This window comes from Oratosquilla oratoria, chromosome 11 (genome assembly GCF_046742065.1).
Source record: "Oratosquilla oratoria isolate Oo_2021 chromosome 11, ASM4674206v1, whole genome shotgun sequence".
Taxonomy (NCBI): domain Eukaryota; kingdom Metazoa; phylum Arthropoda; class Malacostraca; order Stomatopoda; family Squillidae; genus Oratosquilla; species Oratosquilla oratoria.
The window spans coordinates 33,928,512-33,948,119 of NC_134787.1; the positions used below are offsets into that span (position 1 = coordinate 33,928,512).

The window sequence follows — 19,608 nt, forward strand, 5'->3', positions numbered from 1 at the left end:
TGAACCAATTCCAATCACCTTACTTCTTATTTATGCAACTGTGGATATAACTGGAGATTATTAGCATGTGGAAGTAAAGAAGGTTTTGTTTTGAGCACCCTGTCAGAGGAAGAGAATAAAATGAAAGTACATGTTGATCTGTCATCATCACACTGTGAGACCTGGGCAGTAGTAGGCGTACCAACATACACAGGTGTCGCGAATTGCTCAGGACACAATCATATATTATTTTATATCCACTATAGATATCCTAAGTTCCTCCCAGAAGACAAATTTATCTTCGCATTTAAATCATTATATACTTTTTTAAAATACAATCGATAATTTTCCTGTAACGGCCATGTCCAACTAGATTCCCGTACGTTGGAACAGTTGTGTTGGGTATCGGCGGGTTGGTACCCCTGCACGCCCGGGAGGCGTGTCAGGATTGGTTGTGTTGTGATGCTGATGCAAGTAGTCAACTCAGCATCACCTCCCGTCAGCAAAGGATCACCTGAAGGAGGGAGCTGAGTGTCACACTGACACAGTGAAGGGTGTCAGCCCTTAATAGCATTGTCTGACACTTCCTACGTGTCAGTTACTCGGTGCAGTAGAGTGGATTGGATATTAGTGGAAAGAGAGAGAGCAACAAACAAGGTACGTAGAATTGTAACCCAATTGTGACCCGTATTGGGCTTTAGCATGTTTATTCTAGCTGTTGTCAGGCGATCTTATTCGGCAGAGGAAATAATCTGGACCACCAGTGACTTACTTTAGATATTAATTCTACCTGACGCTTACAAATTTGATTCAGTTCAAAAAGTGACCAGATGATTTCATTCATCCGAAGCCCGCCAGAGTAACGAAGTAATTAAATTTATTCCATTATACACTCGCTTCAGGATGGGAACGTATATCATGGGTTTACACGGGTTAATAATGAGCTACAAGGGGTGACAATGGTAAAGCATATTGACAGGAAACATTTCGGTCCATAACAAGGTCAGATGCAAAAATATACAAATAAATAAGTAAATAGATAAGTAAATGAATAAATTAAAAAAAAAATAATGATTGATAGATACATACATAAGTAAGAAAATTGAAATAAAAATTAGTTAATTATAAATAAGATAAAACAAAGAAACAAACACCCAAATGACCAAATAAAATAAACAAGGATAACCCACAGACAGACGTAACTGTTCAGGCGTCCAGAAGCAAATTACAGAGGTGGACTACTTTCAAACGCTTTTCTTGATAACACCAGTAGATTCCAATCAGTTAGGGCTAACCCTCGTCACGATGGAGATTAACCCTTCGACTGAAATCGCCTGGTGGAAGCCAAAATGAAATGAATATGTATATTTTCAGTATGAAATGGATCACCATTTAAGAACTTAAGCTCGATATTTACCATTATCCTGGCTGTCTTCAGATTATTTTATTCAGCTGAACGGGGGACCCCACCCTCTGGTCCTTGGGTTAAACCTCGTGATTGCCTATAGTTAACTTTGATCAGTTAACTTTACCTATTTTGTTCGGGTTAACATTACAGTTGCATTTGTACCATTGAGGATTCTGTGTCAGCAAATAACTGTATTCTGAACATTGTAATATTGAATTTTTTTAACAATTAAATATTCTACTTTTTGTGCAAAGCTTCCACAGGTCTGGCGAAAGGTTTAAAAAATACAGCCCTTGACCCCTTCAACGCCAAACGAGGTTATTGAACTTCACAATCTGCTTAAAGATCCAAAAGTATATTGATTCTTCTCCCTCAACGACGACACACTTATCATATTGCCAAGCGTTATAAGATTCGGATCGTTTTTGTTTTCCCGACACCAAAGCAAATTTTGCTGTCAGCATATCCAGAGTGGTTGACGAGGTTAGTTTAGGTTAGATTAAGTTACGTTACTTTTGGTTGGTTTAGGTTAGCCTAAGTTCTGAAAATAAATAAGAAAACGATGAAAGAAAAAAGTCGGTGTCAGGAAAACAAAAATTACACCAAGATTGTAATCAGCTAGAGGGTGGCTTTCGTATCGAAGATGATTAATAAGACATGGATATTTTTTATATACAAAATTGACTGGAATTGACCTGAACAAAATATTTCAAGGACGTCATAACAGCGTAGGGACCAATCGGGTTAGTCTCAGATTCATTCGTTTGATCTGAAACAAAGAAAAATAATCTGACACCAACCAGAATAAAATCTGTGGACGACATCGTATTATAAAGTTTAAATTCTCTTCTAATTTAATCTTTAAAACTAAGAACTGTAAATGCGATAGCGTCAGGTGGAAGTATTTCTATTCCTTTTCAAACCAGCCTTCACGACCTGATACGTAAACCCAATGTTCTTCTTTCTGATAATATTTTTGTTGTAAGCATGCAGTAACCTGTAATGTGTTATGTGTCTCCATCCCCATAGTCTGGCATGCGTTATGATAACATTTTAGTTACAAGCATGCATTGACAGCATTGCATTATGTGTCTTCATTCCCATAGCCTCGGAGGCATGCATTGACATGTAATACGTTTTGTGTTTTCATCCCTAAGTCTCGCATGCGTTATGATAATATTTTAGTTGCAAGCATACATTGGCAATAATGCATTGTGTGTCTTCATCCCCACAGTCTTGCGCGCATTATGATAATATTTTAGTTGCAAACATGCATTGACAATAATGCATTATGGGTTTTCATCCCCATAGTCTTGCATGCGTTATGATAATATTTTAATTGTAAGCATGCATCAACCCGTAATATGTTAAGGCTCTTTTTCTCCAGAATACCTGGTCTTCTCCAGTGGGGAAGAAGACGAACCAACAACGTGACGTCACGACCCCATGGAGGTCGTGGAGCCCATTGTGGCTGTCGCCCTCGGGGTGCTGGCCGCCGTTTTCCTCGCTTCCCTAGTGGCACTCGTTCTTGTCTGCTACCGGAGAGCCGTCAATAACAACCCAAGTCTCTTCTCCAATCTGGAGACTAGGTGAGGCTTTCATGTCTTGGACACTGTGAGGTTAGGAAAGTGATTATACGATCTGAAGCGTAGGTTCCAGACTATCCGAATATCCGATTTTCCGACTCAACTAAAGACTATCGATGTAGCAATGAGAATGGTCCTGCCCTCCCCTTTACTCTTCCCCTTAGATGTGAATATTTTCGTCACGATTACCTACAGTGGAAACCTGTGAATCAAATTTGTCTAATGGCATGTCCATCATCTAATACACATTCCTAACATCTATAAAATAATTCTCCCATACAAGAGGATAAAAATAAAGAAAAACTTGCTTTGCCATTCAGATGGTTCAGGAACGTCTCCAGGTCATTACACTTCCCGCTGGAAAGGAGGGCTCTCCGAAGCTCATTAAATCAGTAGCGTTTTTATTTGAAGTTTTCGTCTTCTTTCTTCGTCCTCAGACCCGAAGTACGACTCATCAACGGCGGAGATGTCTGGAGTGAGGTCGAACTGGATGATGTCAAACTTGCGCCGCAGATCGACAAGATCCTCAAGGACACGCAGTGGGTGGACGACGCCACTGGTGAGTTCATGAGGTCCCAAAGTTCTCTCTTCGTCAGTTATCGAAGTTCAGGAAGTTCTCTCTTCGGGAAGGTTTCTCCTCTCTCTCTTTCTCTCTCTCTCTCTCTCTCTCTCTCTCTCTCTCTCTCTCTCTCTCTCTCTCTCTCTCTCTCTCTCTCTCTCTCATCCTCCTCGTTAAAGAGGGTAATCATAGAACCGTACTTCCAAAACTTTCGCCAACCCTGGTGACCACCTTCTACATTTAGAAAGATGAATTTAACTGACTTCATTGTCTATACTGATGAAAATTACCAATGATGTTATAGATAACCGAGTAAGCCAGATAAAGCCAAGTAAACCAAGTAAGATTCTACGTTCTAATCCAGTGGTTTCCAAGCTATCTTATATGACACCCAATTTTGCTTCCAGCAGACCCGCATGCCCCCCCCACCTTTTTTTATCTATATGAAATTATATATATTTTTTCATTTATATGTTTTCTAGTAATATCTTAGTAGAAAATGGGTTACAGAAACTAATTCAATTATACTTTGCACGTATGTAACGGCAGATACTTGTTTTTGGAATGCTTTCATCATTCTTATCAAACAATGATTTTTGAGCAGATGACTTCGCGCTCCCCTTGTTTCCTCTTCACCACTACCTGGAGGGGCGCGGTGCCTAGTTTGGAAACCACTGTTCTAATGGAAAAAAGGCGTTCGCTTAGATTAACGAAAGGTTTTAAAAGTCAGTTTTTTTTTTTTTTTTTTTTTTTTTTAGGAGACCAGAGGTTTTCTTAAGGCGAATAAGATCGTTTGGAGTTAACAGAAACATTTTAGTCTCTTTTGGACCAAAATTTTCTCGTCGCTGAATAAAATCGTCTGGCCTCAGCAAAACAAAATCATCGCTACAGTCATTTCTCGTCGACTTTCGGGAGTGGGTGGGGAACGAGTCGACGTTTTCGACGAATGAAAAAAAAATCGACGACATTCCTGACTAGGCTAACAAGCGTAGATCTTGAAAAAGAGAGAAAAAAAAAACACGCATGCACATAGACGTAGAACATGTTTACAACAGGGCAATTGGGTTGCAGTATCGAGTTTCTCACGTAAAAACAGATTTCTTTTCATTCGGGTCCCTTTTTATTCAGGGACGATTCCTTCCCAGTGTACTTAGGGTGTTTTATTTTTTTTTATTTATTTTTTTTTTTTCTAACAATGTTTTGACTGGTTCGTCCATCCCACGTGACATAACAAATCTTGAAAGTATGCCACAGAAGATCTTGTTAGATTAGGTTAGGTTAGATTAGTACGTTACCGAACTCGACGAAGGAAACCTAAGACCCTGTTCATACTAGCAGTCTGAACCGCGCGAAAACCGCGGCATTACCGCATAGTCAAGGAAAAACTGCGCGGTTGTGTCCGAACGCCTCCACTGACTTACAGTGTAATTGAACCGCCGTGGTTCAAACCGCTAGAGTGAACAACAGGGCCTAAATCATTGAAGAAACCCATCGAGAAGGAATGCAATGCTTGCATGCTACCCAATTCCCGCCATTTATTTGTTTTCCTTAAAAGGTTTTATGCTTTCCTCTGGGCAGAGAGGTGTTGTTGTTGTCATTGTCGCCGTTGTTGTTTTTGCTAATGGGCCAGCGGACGAAACGTGTCTTGAGGTTTCTAGAACTGTGTCAACCTTTTTCTAGAACTCTCGGCGGCTCGCACTCCTGTAGTTTCTAGTTTTACGCCAAACTAACCCGAACATGGGTATCTAACATCAGAACAAGTTATAGAAAATAGTGATACGAAAAGACAAGATATTGAGTATTAAGTAATTAGAATACAAAATAGTTATCGAAATAATAAAACAAAAATTATTACGAAATGTTTAAGGTAAAAAAGATGATTACTTTGGTATTGGCATGAACCCAAGGTCATAAGCAGATTCCTCAGGTTGAGCTTAGCGTAGAAGCTGTCTTAGAAGGTTCGTCGAACGCGGTTCGACAGACACGTGTTTAAAGTTATGTGTGAACGTATGAACGGAGTATTTGGGGTTTAACCAACGTGTTCGACAACCGAATATCCCGTTCACACGTTCACACATCACTGTCTGTCGAACCGCGTTCGACGAACCGTTAGACCTCCCCCTTTAAACATCTGGAGTTGATAAACATCAAATCGCTCTTGGAAAGGAACTAGGGAATAGAAAATAAGTGGATTAATAAATAAATAAATGAATTAATGAAAAGATAGATAAATGAATAGATAGATTAATAAATAAGTAAGTGAATTAAGGAATGAGTAGCTATGTGAATGAGTAAATCGATACTAATAAACAGGTAGATAAGTGAATGAATATATTATTTATTCATTTACTTATTTGTCTATATCGACTTTCGACTGTTTGATTTCTTTATTTAGATTTACTTTTTATTGTTTAATTGATTGATTGATTGGTTGGTTCATTTATTTGTCTATCTTATACCTATTTATTTATTCATTTACTAATTAGTTTACAGTTTTTATATATTTGTCAATGTATTCATATTTCCGTTGTAGCCTACCAAACTGTCATATCTCACCGTTCTTCCCTGACAGAATTTGGCTCCATTTTGGAGCTCAAAAAAGAAAAATTAGCAACTAATTCTCTCACACAAATTGAGATCCTTACTAGTCAGCCCTCCTTTCCTTCTCTTCCCTTCCCTTACCTTGACCCTTCTATATATGAGATCGCTGCTCTCGATCATAAGCCCAGCACGTGGTCCAAGATTATAGGGATGAATTACTTTCCCAGGTCTAATCCCGCACTGCCTGGCCATCCTGAAGCTGTGCCACCAACTCACGGAGCACCTGGTCACTACCACCATGTCCCCCATGCAGAAGGACAGGCTCTCAGAGATTGTGGATGTAAGTTCAAATTAATGACAGTCCCATTTCTTTCAGTATTATTATTATTATCATTATTATTATTATTGTTATTATTATTATCATTATTATTATTATTATTATTATTATTATCATTATCATTATTATTATCATTATTATTATCATTATTATTATTATTATTATTATTATTACTATTATTATTATTATTATTATTGTTATTATTATTATTATTATTATCATTATTATTATTATTATTATTATTATTATCATTATCATTATTATTATCATTATTATTACTATTATTATTATTATTATTATTATTATTATTATTATTACTATTATTATTATTATCATTATTATTATTATTTCTATTACTTACTATTACTATTACTATTACTGTTATTTTTTACCTTCCTGTGGAACGTTTACGTTTCATACTTGTTTTTATTAGTGAAGTTGATTATTCATCATTTTTAGTTCTGGAGTTGCCTGTGTTGATGTACGTTCACTTCTTAATTTCCACATTTTTTAATATTTGTAAAAACAAATAAATACATTTCATTAAGATCTTGCATAAGTTCCGGGTACGCATTAGACTAAACATTGTCTCCGTATCCCATTCCTCTGACCAACACTGCATCAAATCCAGGTTACCCGTCGACTGTCGCCCCGGATTGACGCTGTGGCCAGAGCCATGTATCCCCCCTTGGACCCTCGCCTCCTGGAGGCCCGGTGCTCCGCTCTCGTCCTGACCACGACCCTGTTGGCTTGGCACACGCGCGCCTACACCCCGAAGGCCACCCACCATCGCGCCTTCCAAGAACCGCTCGCCGAGATGGATGCGCACCTTGGGGTAGGTGATGTCTCTGTGGTTCACCAACAAAATCCGTGTTTAAGCCCTGAAAACGACCCTGGGAGATATAGTTCATCTTACGGCCTTAGGAGTTTTATAATGTGGATAATAGGTGAAGTACGAGTATTGTGGATAATCAAACCTGAACCATGATATATCAGAGCTGTGGAATTATATCATGTTACTATATAGATAAAGAAAATTTCACAGAAGTCCTTATCATTAGGGGAGCACTGTATATAAGATGTATTAAGTATCAAATGATCAGAGCTGTGCAACTCTACCTTGTTGTTATACATATGAAAGTATATTAAGTATTCAACAACGGAGGGTGTTTATTTACTTAGTTCTGATATATTATGGGTCAGATTTAAATGTCTTCAACGAAAATGAATGTGTAAATATGAAATATTCACCATAAGCTAGGCATACCCTAGGTTTTATATAATCAAAATTCAATGTTGTGAACTCGAGCAAAAGTATATCTTTGTGACATCATGAGTATGAAAAATGGCTTATGCTTATGACAACCTTTTCGCAATACAGGCCAATAAATCAAAGTAATATTAAATCCCTTACGAAATACATTACACACACATAATTACAGCTCGTTTTTCATTATAGTTTCTGAACAAGTAATTAAAAAAAACAGAATTTTAAATCAATTTTGTGCAGCTAACAAAAAACGATAACCTGAGGAAGTTAAAAGTTTAGTTCATATTTGTTTTTGATGAAAATATTCTTAAGAAGAATACATGTTAAGTTATACTTGTAATAATTCATCACCAGTGAGTGGATAAGATGGATTCAGATACGTGATTATTTATACATAGGTCTTATAACACTCCAAATTCCCTATCTTACTAACTTGCTTTCCTCCTCCATCTACTCCTCTTATCCATCATATTCCTCCACCCTTTTCTCATTATCGTCATCATCATCGTCATGACTTCCATCATCGGCATGACTTCCATCATCGCCACCACCATCATTACTACCGCTATCGCCATCAACATCATCACCATTATCTTCTGTGAGTCTGCTCCGTGACCTCAGCTCAGTCTGCTCCGTGACCTCAGCTTCAGTCTGCTCCGTGACCTCAGCCAGAGTTCGTTTTTCTGCTCAGACACCAGCTAGCAAATACCTGTGAAATTTATATCTCCGAATAGTGTTAAGTGATTTTGTTGTATTTTTGTAATTGTATACGTATAGCACTATACAGTTACAGATATAAGATAAAGTGTAGTGTTCTATATTCAAAACAATATTCTGTTACTGTACTCCAAAGGTAAGAGAAATAGTATAAGGCAAGCAGACTAAGATTCGTGTATTTAGTTTATTAGAGACCGCTTTGATTTCTTTTGTTGATTTGTATTTTCTCTTTGCCGTTTGGATTGCTAAAGGAGGAGCGAAATGGCTTGTGAAGGTTGTGTGGACCTGGAGGACCGTCTCAGGATGTGTGAGGAGGAAATTCGTATTCTCAGGAGTGCTCTCCCCACAACCCAAAGAGCGTTCCACTTCTTCACCTTCTGACACTGCCGTGAGCGAGTGGCGCTCCGCGGGGTCCCGTTTGTCGAGCCCGCGTTCGGTAGGCGTGTGCCCTGTGGAGCAACCGCTGGCTCTAGCCAATCGTTTTGCTCTGCTGGAGGATGAAGTGCCTGAAAATTATGAGTTCTTGGTGGTGGGGGACTCCATGGTGCGAGGCTATAACGACATCATGCAGCGGAAGACTAAACGACGTTGCAAGCTTGTATGTCAACCGGGCCGTGGGATCACCGATTGTGCCCAGTCCATCAGGGAGCAAGGACGGACGAACACGGTTATGGTTGTTCATACGGGGAGGAACGATGTAGGTAGGGTGAGACAGAGGAACTTGTTCGGAATTACAAGGTCCTCCTTCAGGAGATGAAGGAACGTCACGTAGTCTGTGGGATAATACCGAGGACCTACGCAGGCTCGTGTTGGAACAGTAGAGCCATAGGGATCAATGATAGGATATCGCAGTTGTGCACACAATTGGGATACCCCTTTCTTGATCCTTGGTATCTCTTTTCTAGGCGCCATGACCTTTACGCTTCTGATGGGATCCACCTTACCCGCAGAGGCAAAGATGTTCTTACAAACCTCATTGTGGGAGTTTGTAATGAACTAGTTCCTTTTTTGGGGTAGAAGCCCAAAGGGAAGGGGAACTAGAGTGTACTTGGGAAAACAGAGTAGAATATAGCATTAATGTAGAACAATATGCCAGTATAGGACAAAATATAATTTCAGGATATAATGTCGGTAGAGGACGAAATGTTACATTAGGATGTAAGGTCAAAGGACAAAATGTCACGATGGGATGTAATGACAGTGGAGGACAAAAGATCAAGATAGGATGTAATGATAGTGGAAGACAAAAGATCACGATAGCATGTAATGATAGTGGAGGGCAAAATATCACGATGGGATGTAATGATACTGGAGAAAATATCACGGTAGGATATAATGTCAGTGAAGGACAAAATATAATTTTAGGAAGGGATGCCGGACAGAATGTCAATGAAGGCCAAAATATCACGATGGAATGTAATGACAGTGGAAGACAAAAGATCACGATGGGATGTATAGTGGAGGAAAAATATCACGGTAGGATATAAAGTCACTGGAGGACAAAATATGATTTTAGGAAAGGATGCCGGACAGAATGTCAATGAACGACGGGAGGCCGGTGTGAATCGCGGTGACGTAGGGGGACAAAGTGTACAAAAGAGATCAGATGTCCGTGATGGGGGAAATGTTAATTTTGATGGGAGAAATGTTAATGAGGCATTGAATGTCAATGAAGGACAAAATAATAATATAGAGCAAGGTGTTAATAAAAAACAAAATTATAATGTAGGACATGATATTGAAACTCAAAATGTGTCAAAAAGAAATAATCACGAGTTTCTTAAAACCATGTACTTTATCTCGTAGGATTATGAACAATTTTCAAGAAATACAGGCGTATGTCAAAAGCGAAAATCTCGATATGATGGGAATAACCAAGACATGGTTAAATGGTAAAGAGTTCGAAGCTGAATTTAACATTGCGGGATTTAAACACTTTCATCAGGATAGAAACCACAAGAAAGGTGGGGGTGTTCTGTTCTACGTTAAAAACAATGTCCATGCTTGTGTTTTAGAGAAAGTGAAATAGGATGCATATGATAGTTTGTGGGTTGAGTTAACCCAAACAAATGGACAAAAATTGATGTAGGTGTAATATATAGGCCAAAGACATTATCATTAGCAGACGACGAATTGTTATTTTAAGAGCTGTCTAGTTTCTGCAACCGGGATTTATTGATAATGGGTGATTTCAATTTTACTGACATTGATTGGATGACCCTTGAACATGGCCATATTGGTAGTCGCTTGATTGATTTTCTTTGTGACAATTATTTAGTTCAGCATATAAAAGAGCCCACAAGACATGGAAACTTACTCGATCTATTGGTCACTAGCCGCGAAAGCATGGTAACTGATGTAGAAGTCGGTGAAACTGTTGCAAATAGCGATCACAACTTAGTTAGATTTAAACTCCTAAAAAATAATTAGAATAGATATTTGTGTTTCTAAAATACCCGATTTCAGTAAAGCTCAGTTCGTAGGACTGCGTCAGGGCTTCAGCTTACAGATTGGGAGGCAAAATTAAACGAAAGACCTGTAGATCAGATGTGGGAAATATTTCAAAATACGCTCACTAAGATGATTCATACTTACATTCCTTTTAAGGACAGACGTCCCTCAAATCAGGCTCACCCAAAGTGGCTCGACAAAGAAACTGAAAAAGTATTGCTAAAAAGAGACAGGCTTATAAGAAATATAAGTGCTCGGGTGCATCTAATGACTATGAAAGTTATGTATCAATACAGAGAGATTTAAAAAATACAAAAAAAGAAAAAAGAAAACGATAATACGAAATGAATATTGCTGATAAATCCAAAGAGAATCCCAAAGAATTCTACAGTTACATTAGAGATAAAAAGGTTGTTAGGAGTCACATTGGTCCACTATTATCTGCTGACGGTCAACCTGAATATTCAAATGAAGGAATGTGTAATATTTTAAACAATTATTTTAGCTCGGTATTCGTAAACGAAACACCTCAAAGTGAGCTCCAAACTGAAACCTGTGAAAAGTCTAGGGTAAACTTACTCACTACGGTAAATATAACAAAAGAAAAAATTAAAAGGTGTATAGATAAACTCAAAGTTAATAAAACACCAGGGCCTGACGGTTGGCATCCAAGAATCTTAAAGGAAATGAAAAATGAGATTGTTGTTCCATTAGAAATTATTTTCAAGAAATCCATCATATCCGGAGATGTCCCAAGAGAATGGAAGCTAGCTAACGTTACTCCCATATTCAAAAAAAGTGACAAAAAGAAACCTAATAACTATAGGCCTATAAGTTTGACTTCAATCGTAGGAAAAATAATGGAAACTATCATCAGAGATGCTATCGAACATCATTTAGAAAGTAACCGTTTGATAAATGATAGCCAGCATGGTTTCAGACGGAAACGTTCTTGCGTGACTAACTTACTCGAATTCTACAACACAGTTATCTCGAGTTATGACAAAAGAAACAATATAGATTTAATATATGTAGACTTTGCAAAAGCTTTTGATACCGTCCTCCACGAAAGACTACTTGCTAAATTAGCTTCACACGGAATAAGTGGTAGTATATTAAGTTGGACTAGTAATTGGTTGAATGATCGAAAACAGAGTTGTTTTAAATGGAAAAACTTCTAGATGGAAAAATGTTACAAGTGGAGTTCCTCAGGGTTCCGTTCTTGGGCATTTTCTATTCATAGTACATATATATAAATGATATAGACCATGGACTAAAATCTACTGTTTCCAAATTTGCTGATGATACAAAACTGTGCAGAATGGCAAATGGTCTCTTTCAGTTAGATATTCAAGAAGATTTAGATATATTACAGCAATGGTCTGAAAAATGGCTAATGAAATTTAACACAAGTAAATGCAAGGTAATGCACTTAGGTAAAAACAACAGTAAGTACGATTACAAGTTATTTGGAAATTCGTTAACAAAAGTGAATTGTGAAAAAGATCTCGGCGTAATTATCAGTAACGATCTCAAATCATTCAAGCAGTGTATTTCAGCTTCTGAGAAAGCAAATAAGATTCTAGAACTGATTGCGCGATCTTTTGACTTCAAAAGTCCATAAATCATTAACAAGCTATATAAATCGTTAGTTCGTCCACGTTTGGAATATGCTGTTTCCGTATGGTCACCGAATCTCATTAAAGACATTGACAGATTGGAAAAAGTGCAACGGCGAGCCACAAAACTGATTCCAAATATCAAAAATAAATCATATGACAAACGACTAAAACATATGAATCTGTTTTCCCTAAAAAAGCGTAGACTCAGAGGTGACTTGATACAGGTCTTTAAAATTCTAAAGGGAATTGACATCAAAAGTGACAAAATTTTCACACTGAATGAGAATCAGACAAGAAATAATGGTCTCAAACTATCCAGAAATAGATTCAATTTGGAAGTGGGTAGAAACAACTTCGCCAACCGTGTAGTTAATGAATGGAATAAACTTCCTGCAGAGGCAGTGAAATGTAGTTCAGTTCGAAGCTTTAAGAATCATTTAGATAAACACCTAAGCAAGATGCTGTAATGATTATTATCTATTTTATATTATTTGTTTTGTTTTGTTATCATTTGTCTGATTCTCATTTATTATTAGTTATATATCAGTTTATTATTATTTACTATTTACCTCTTTGTTTGTTGTTTGACTGTGCCTATGCGTTTATGTATTTTATTTGATACTTACATTATTATAGTTTTTATTTATTTATTTATTATTATCATTGGGATTTTTCGCATCCGACCTAGATATGGACCAAAAGGTCTCCTGTCGGCATACTCCGCCTTTGCAATCCTTTGTATCATGAACGGTATTTATGCTCGGTTCTGTAAAACTCACATACATTTACTTGATAAAACTCAATCGAACGAAACATTGTACCAATGAAGACATGATCCTGACCTAGTGCGTTTTCTGGCCCACAGGTCCTGCGTGAGGCGGCCATGGCCTACGAGACTTACAGGGGGATGTTCACCGAAGACACCACACGAGAAGGAGCAGAGTGCTAACCAGACGCTGGAATCCAGGAATCCAGACGCTGGAATCCAGGAATCGCCATGCTACTCTGAAACAGCAGAGTTTCTTTATCTACTAAAGTGACTTTCGGAAGTTCGACTATCAAGAAGTCGGGTTTCGATGAGTTAGGGGTAGTGAATCTATCTAGTTGGAATTCAAGTGCTCAGTCATTGATCTACTAGATTTTAAGTATTACAAGATTGGAGGAATAGTCAAAGAGGACAGACTTCTTGTTTAGCTGAATATATTAGCATTGCTCAAAAGATGAACTGCTGGCCAGAGATGAGAATGTTATTTGGTACTCAAATAAAGAGTGACATTCAGAAACTGCTGTTCCTCTTGCACAGTGGCTCTAAAAAGTATATCTTTGCGTTATTCCGTGACTAGTTGGGAAACGCAAGGTTAATCATCGTTATCCCTAATAGTAAACATATTAGCCGGTCATACATGTAATCTCATGAAAGAACCTTCATAAGATGAGGTATTTGTGTGGAATGTATCTATCCACCTTCCAATATTAATTTTAAATAAGGAGTGGTTGTTGCTTTTTTGTTGTTAATGTTTTAAGACAGATAGCAAACGTGCGAAAGGGAGACAGAGGATAAAGTCTATGGATAGCTTAAGATAAGATCTGGAAAGAAGACTCCAGTGGCGGATCATAGTAACTGGTCGCCAACGTCAAGGGTTTGGCACTTCGGCAACTGTGGCTCTACAGCGCCAGTCACGGGACACGAAGTCCATGGCTTCTTCGATACCTAAAGAAGAAAGGAAAGGGGATCTTCAGCCTAGATGAAAGAACAAGCCTTATTTTCAAGGTCATACGTATAATTCTGCTTAAAGACAAGGAGGATTTTAGGATAGGGTGCAGCTCTAGTTGGCCAAGGACCCCACTAATATCAAGCAGACAACTGTTGAACTATGGGTTTGTTACACAAGATAAGCGAAAGTCTTTTGAAACATGATAGTGTAATGGAATGGTTTGGCCTATGTTTTTGCTACATAAAACATGTTTATTTGTTCAGCCGTTGGTAACACCAACAGGTAAAAGGTATTTGTCTCTTAGTAATAACAAATGAAACTTGGGTAATAGCTTACCGAAGGCAAGATAATGACATAGCTGCTGAAAGAACCAATTCAAGAACTGTGACATTACACAGGATTTGATTAGTACAACCTGTCTGGTGCTTGTCAAATTTAGCTGATTGGGTTCTTACTAAGCCAGTTGTCTGATGGTTCACACACATAGATGAAAGTGGTGCTGCCTTATTTTGAGGGTCGACTTACTGGATAAATACATACAAAACTTCAATGGTCGTCCTATCCGCTGGCCTGTACGTGGAGATTGCACTACCGAATCTCATAACAAGCAATTTGTAATGGCCTGGCCTCTCTTAAGCTTAGTTAAGGGGCGAAACCATGAATTGAAGGAGCATGTGCTCAATGGACTTGCATAACTGGGACAGTGTAGTCTCCAGTTGCTAATGAAAATAGGTTCAGTCCTTGCATTCTTGAGGCAAGAAGAAAACTAAATATGCAAATGTGGATCGTAAATGTACAATTTTCAATATAATTAAATTTTTACTCATACAAGATATAATAATTTTTTCTTACGTAGTATCCTTTTGTCCTGTGTGGTTATTATATTTGTCTAGGAGAATGATTTTCTTTTTTAATATATAATTTTATTTAAAAATATATATTTTGTATTGCTATATTCAAGAAAGACAGGAATGAATAGGGGATATGAAATAACGTTTGAAAACATCACATTTCTTGAACCAGAGAAGGATGTATCTAGGAGGCGGTAAGTCATCTTGTAAATAATGCCTGAAACAGGTTATGCTTGGAGTTTGTTGACATAACTTCTTCCTTATTGGGTCACGTGATCATGAATTGTAAAGCCATTTTTTTTTAAACTAAATCAATGTCCACGATATTCACGGACGTCTTCTTGAGTGAGGATGTTGCGAGCAAGAGCTTGCTCAATGTAGTTATCCACTGCGTCGTTGATCACGCCAGTCTTGCTCCTTGTCTTGGCTGAAATAAGAAAAATTTAGTGTTTACTAGGAACCAGAAGAAAGTGTGAGGACTTATTAAAATATACTATATGGAAAAAATAAATTATCATGATTTTCATGATGACTAAAACCACAAGTTTTCAAGGAAATTATTAAATATGGGTAAATGCTGTGAAATAATTGTTTACTGTGATTTTTTTCAAGTCAAGTGGGATGGAATCTTGTGACAACTTACAGCGCTTACTTTTGTCCCACTCTCCCTTCTCTGCTATGTTCAATGATAATGATAACAACATCAATAACAATAATAAAATAACAATAATAATAATGATGATAACAATAATGATAAATAATAATAATGATAATGATAATAATGATAATAATAATGATAATGATGATAATAGTAATGATAATAATAATAATAATAATAATGATAATAATAATAATAATAAATAATAATAATAATAATAATAATAATAATAATAATAAAGATAATAATATCAATAACAATAATACATACATACTGGACATATACCAATGGCTATTTCCCCCTTACAATCTGCCTTACCACATAAATCTGATCCATGCAGCTCCTACCTGTCTTAAATCCACACTGTTCCTCACCATTGCTCCCTCTGTTCCTCTCTTAATCCTCTCCATCAAAACCCTCCTATAAGCCTTCCTATCTACACTTAACAAACTGATGATAATAATAATTATTATGATAATGATAACAATAATAATAATGATAATAATAGTAAAGGTATGCAACTTACCTTTTCCTCTGATGTTCGATAATCCTGGACAGGTCACTGATGCTTTGTAATAGAGTTCCCACCTGTAGAAACTTGGGATCACTTCGTAGAAGCAATAGTGTCCCAGGAACTCAATATCACCGCTCTTGAAGAGTCTGCACACGAAAGAAACAGAATAAACACATCAAAACAAAACAAAAAAATAATCGAAAGATTATCTCAGTTTGATAAGACGGTGAAAGGGATTTATTTAGTAGGCCATCATAAGTATTGAATTGTTTCGTTTATTACTATTTGTTTGTTTATTCACTTATATGTTTAACGGATACAGGAGGATACTTACGATTGCACTTGAGATGTCAAAAACGGTTTGAAATCCCCCAGGGAAAAGGCTTCGTTCAGCTGAACCTAAGTAAAGAGAATAAAATTTCATAGTGCATTCAGAGGATCAGATAGTTTATTTTTAGTTTTCAGTTATAGCCTCTCGCTACGAGGAGCTCATATCTTATTCCATATCAATCTTGCTAATGTATAGCAATAGTAATATCATACACTTGAATACAATAATCCAACATTAGCATAAACAAAACAAATAGGCTATTCTATACATATACGCATATGTATACATACGAGTATGCTCTGTCCCCCTCATCGTCGGAACATCAAGACACTCCGGGGAGGGGCGTGGGGGAGAATTCGAGAAGAATTATAAAGATTTTAAACCTAACGCTAAACGAATTTATTCGGTTGGTAAGTACACCGAAGTCAAGTAGTTGCAAACTACAACATACATACAACTAAATTGCCTCGTCGAAAAATCGGACAACTGAAGGCTGCCAACTATGCCAGGTTCAGTCAATTTTACCACAAAAAGATAGTGTGCGGAAATTTTATTTCATTTATTTTTTGTTTATCTATCTTTAGTCATGCAGTTGTTCACTCGTTTTTCAGTTTTGAACACAATATCTCAACGTTAGCCAAGATGAAATTGATATAACAGGAGATCAATTCGTTCGCTTGCATTTTGAAGTTGTTGACAATGCGCACGGTAACCTTTGAAAGTACAGAAGTCAGTACATTTCTTATTCATCATTTCACTGATTTCTGAACAACTTATTCGAAAATTATGTCAACCATTTTACTAATAACAAATCTCACAATTTTTATGTAATTGAGTCAACCATTTTACTAAAAACAAATCTCGCAATTTTTATGTATTCCCTCTAATACGGATTCTCTGAAGTTATTATGTCTATTTCACTTCCTGCATTCCTTTTTATCACTCATTTATTTCCTGCCTATTCTCTATTGAGGCACCAACACGTTGTCGCAGTCCATTTGAGCTCCTAAACTATTTTACATTACAAAAATATAAGGATAAGTTTGATACATAATATTGATTCCTATCCTACAAAAACATAAATAAAATAATTAGGTATGAAATCAATAACACAGGGTAACGTACCTGAGGACCAAGGACAGCAAAAGACACTAGTAGCCCTAAGAACGCGTGATGCTTCATCCTGTTCGCAATAGAGTTTGTCTTCTGCTTCTGTGAGTGTGCTGAAGTTGCCGCAACTATGATCCTTCTTCATGTGGCAGCTTTGTTATATGCAGTGGGGATACTCGTTACCAAGCGTGATGACGTCATCGTAAAAGAGTCAGTTCAGTTATCACACTCACAGATCATCGTTTAAAATCTTAATATTTCGGTCACTAAGGCAATCCATAAAGAAGGAGAAAATATATAATAAACGATGGGAATGGGAATTGTTTTGAGAAAATGCGATAGACTGGGGAATAAGAATGACCTAAACATGTTTTGCTCTCTTGGATTTTTTTTAACGATGACATATAGATAGACGATGGGACACTTTTGGCGGGATTGTGTTGATTGTTGAGTTTTAGTGACCGCTAAGTTAAGGGAAGCACTATGAGAGGAAATCCCCACGTTGACTCTAATAAGTTTGTGTTCTGTGAATCACTTCTTACAGCCAAACTTTCCCATCTCTTATTTCTTGATGCGCAGAAGGAATGTCATACCAATAACGATTTACATTTCCATATTCCTCAACTTCTTCATTTAGAATTCGAGTAATGAATAAAAGATAAGGTATTTCCACTATAGGGCACAGAGAACACGTATTATTGTTTTTTCTTTTTGTAGATTGTCGTCTTTGGACTGAAGGGGTTTTAATTCACACTTTATTGTTCTAGTCTACGTCGAATGGTCTTATTCATTTGACTGAAAGGCCTGAACCAGTAGAAATGACAAATATTACAACGAAAGTGATTTCATAAAGTTGCAGTAAGATTACATAGGTTTACATAGGAAGAACGTACAGACATAAGATATTTTGATCCATTAATAGGTTGGATACTTAGAAAAGATAGTTGAAAGTAGAAATAAATAAATAAGAAACGCAAACAATTGAGAGGCATATTACTTGGTGTTTATCTAAATGTCTCTTAAAACCTCGAACCGTACTACATGGCACTGTCTCTCTGCAGGAAGTTTACTCCATTTGTTGACTACACGGTTGGCGAAGTTGTTTCTACCCACTTCCAGATCGTGCAGTACGTCCTGACAGCTTGAGACCGTTATTTCTCGTTTGGTTCGTATTCTGCGAAAATTTCATCAATTGATGTTGTCAATTCGCCGCTGTACTTTTCCCAATCTGTCGGTGTCTTTAATATTCGGCGACCATACGGTTACAATATATTACAAAAGTGGACGGACTAATGATCTATATAGTTGGTTGATAACAGACGGACTCTTCATTAAAGTCATGCAATCAGTCTTAGAATCTTAATTATTTTCTCTGAGGCAAAAGAACACTACTTAGACGATTTAGTTATTCACATTCGTTAGGACTGTTCGTTGTGGAGTGGCCACACGCATCTTATGAGTTGTAGCGTTTCACAACAATTTCCGCTCTCTGATAAAGGTCACAACGAGTAGATAAGAAACAAAAACCTTTATCTCGTGTGTGTGTGATTCACCCTGGTCTTGGATCACGTGTTGGACTCGTGGTCGACAGCTATTTCCCTCCCGGAAGATAACTCAGAGCTCATATATGACCGATCTATGGGTAATGGGTAAAGATCTATGGGTAAACCTTACAACCACGCACACACCCAACTCCTCGCCCACGAGAGGTGTATTTATTTATCTATCTGTATTTTACGGAACGAGAGCTATGCTCGTAGTGACCCAATGTGTGTGTGCGTGTGCGTGCGTGTGTGCGTGTGTGTGTGTGTGCGTATGTGTTCGTTAGCATGTACACATGGAGGCATGAGCACTCTCCTAAGCAAATATGCATGTGCTGGCTTGCGTGTGTGCAACCGTGTACAGGCTAGCCGTGCGCGTATGTATGTATGTGCATGTGTGCCTGCGTTAGATCGTGCG

General features: G+C 37.4%; 2 protein-coding genes across 2 annotated transcripts; one reads left to right on the forward strand and one right to left on the reverse strand.

Annotated features, from left to right (window-relative positions):
• The first annotated feature begins 396 nt into the window (after positions 1–396).
• Positions 397–15,342, forward strand: LOC143029715 (transmembrane protein 98-like). The gene is made up of 6 exons (XM_076192574.1): positions 397–636; positions 2,775–2,976; positions 3,411–3,532; positions 6,301–6,413; positions 7,042–7,245; positions 13,336–15,342. The coding sequence occupies exons 2-6, from the start codon at positions 2,834–2,836 to the stop codon at positions 13,417–13,419; spliced, it is 666 nt and encodes a 221-aa protein (XP_076048689.1). The 5' UTR covers positions 397–636; positions 2,775–2,833; the 3' UTR covers positions 13,420–15,342.
• LOC143029716 (anti-lipopolysaccharide factor-like) lies at positions 15,087–17,933 on the reverse strand. The gene is made up of 4 exons (XM_076192575.1): positions 17,665–17,933; positions 16,543–16,607; positions 16,221–16,354; positions 15,087–15,463 (listed from the first exon to the last, which is right to left on the reverse strand). Exons 1-4 carry the CDS (start codon positions 17,719–17,721, stop codon positions 15,348–15,350), a joined length of 372 nt encoding a protein of 123 aa, XP_076048690.1. The 5' UTR covers positions 17,722–17,933; the 3' UTR covers positions 15,087–15,347.
• Positions 17,934–19,608: the final 1,675 nt, after the last annotated feature.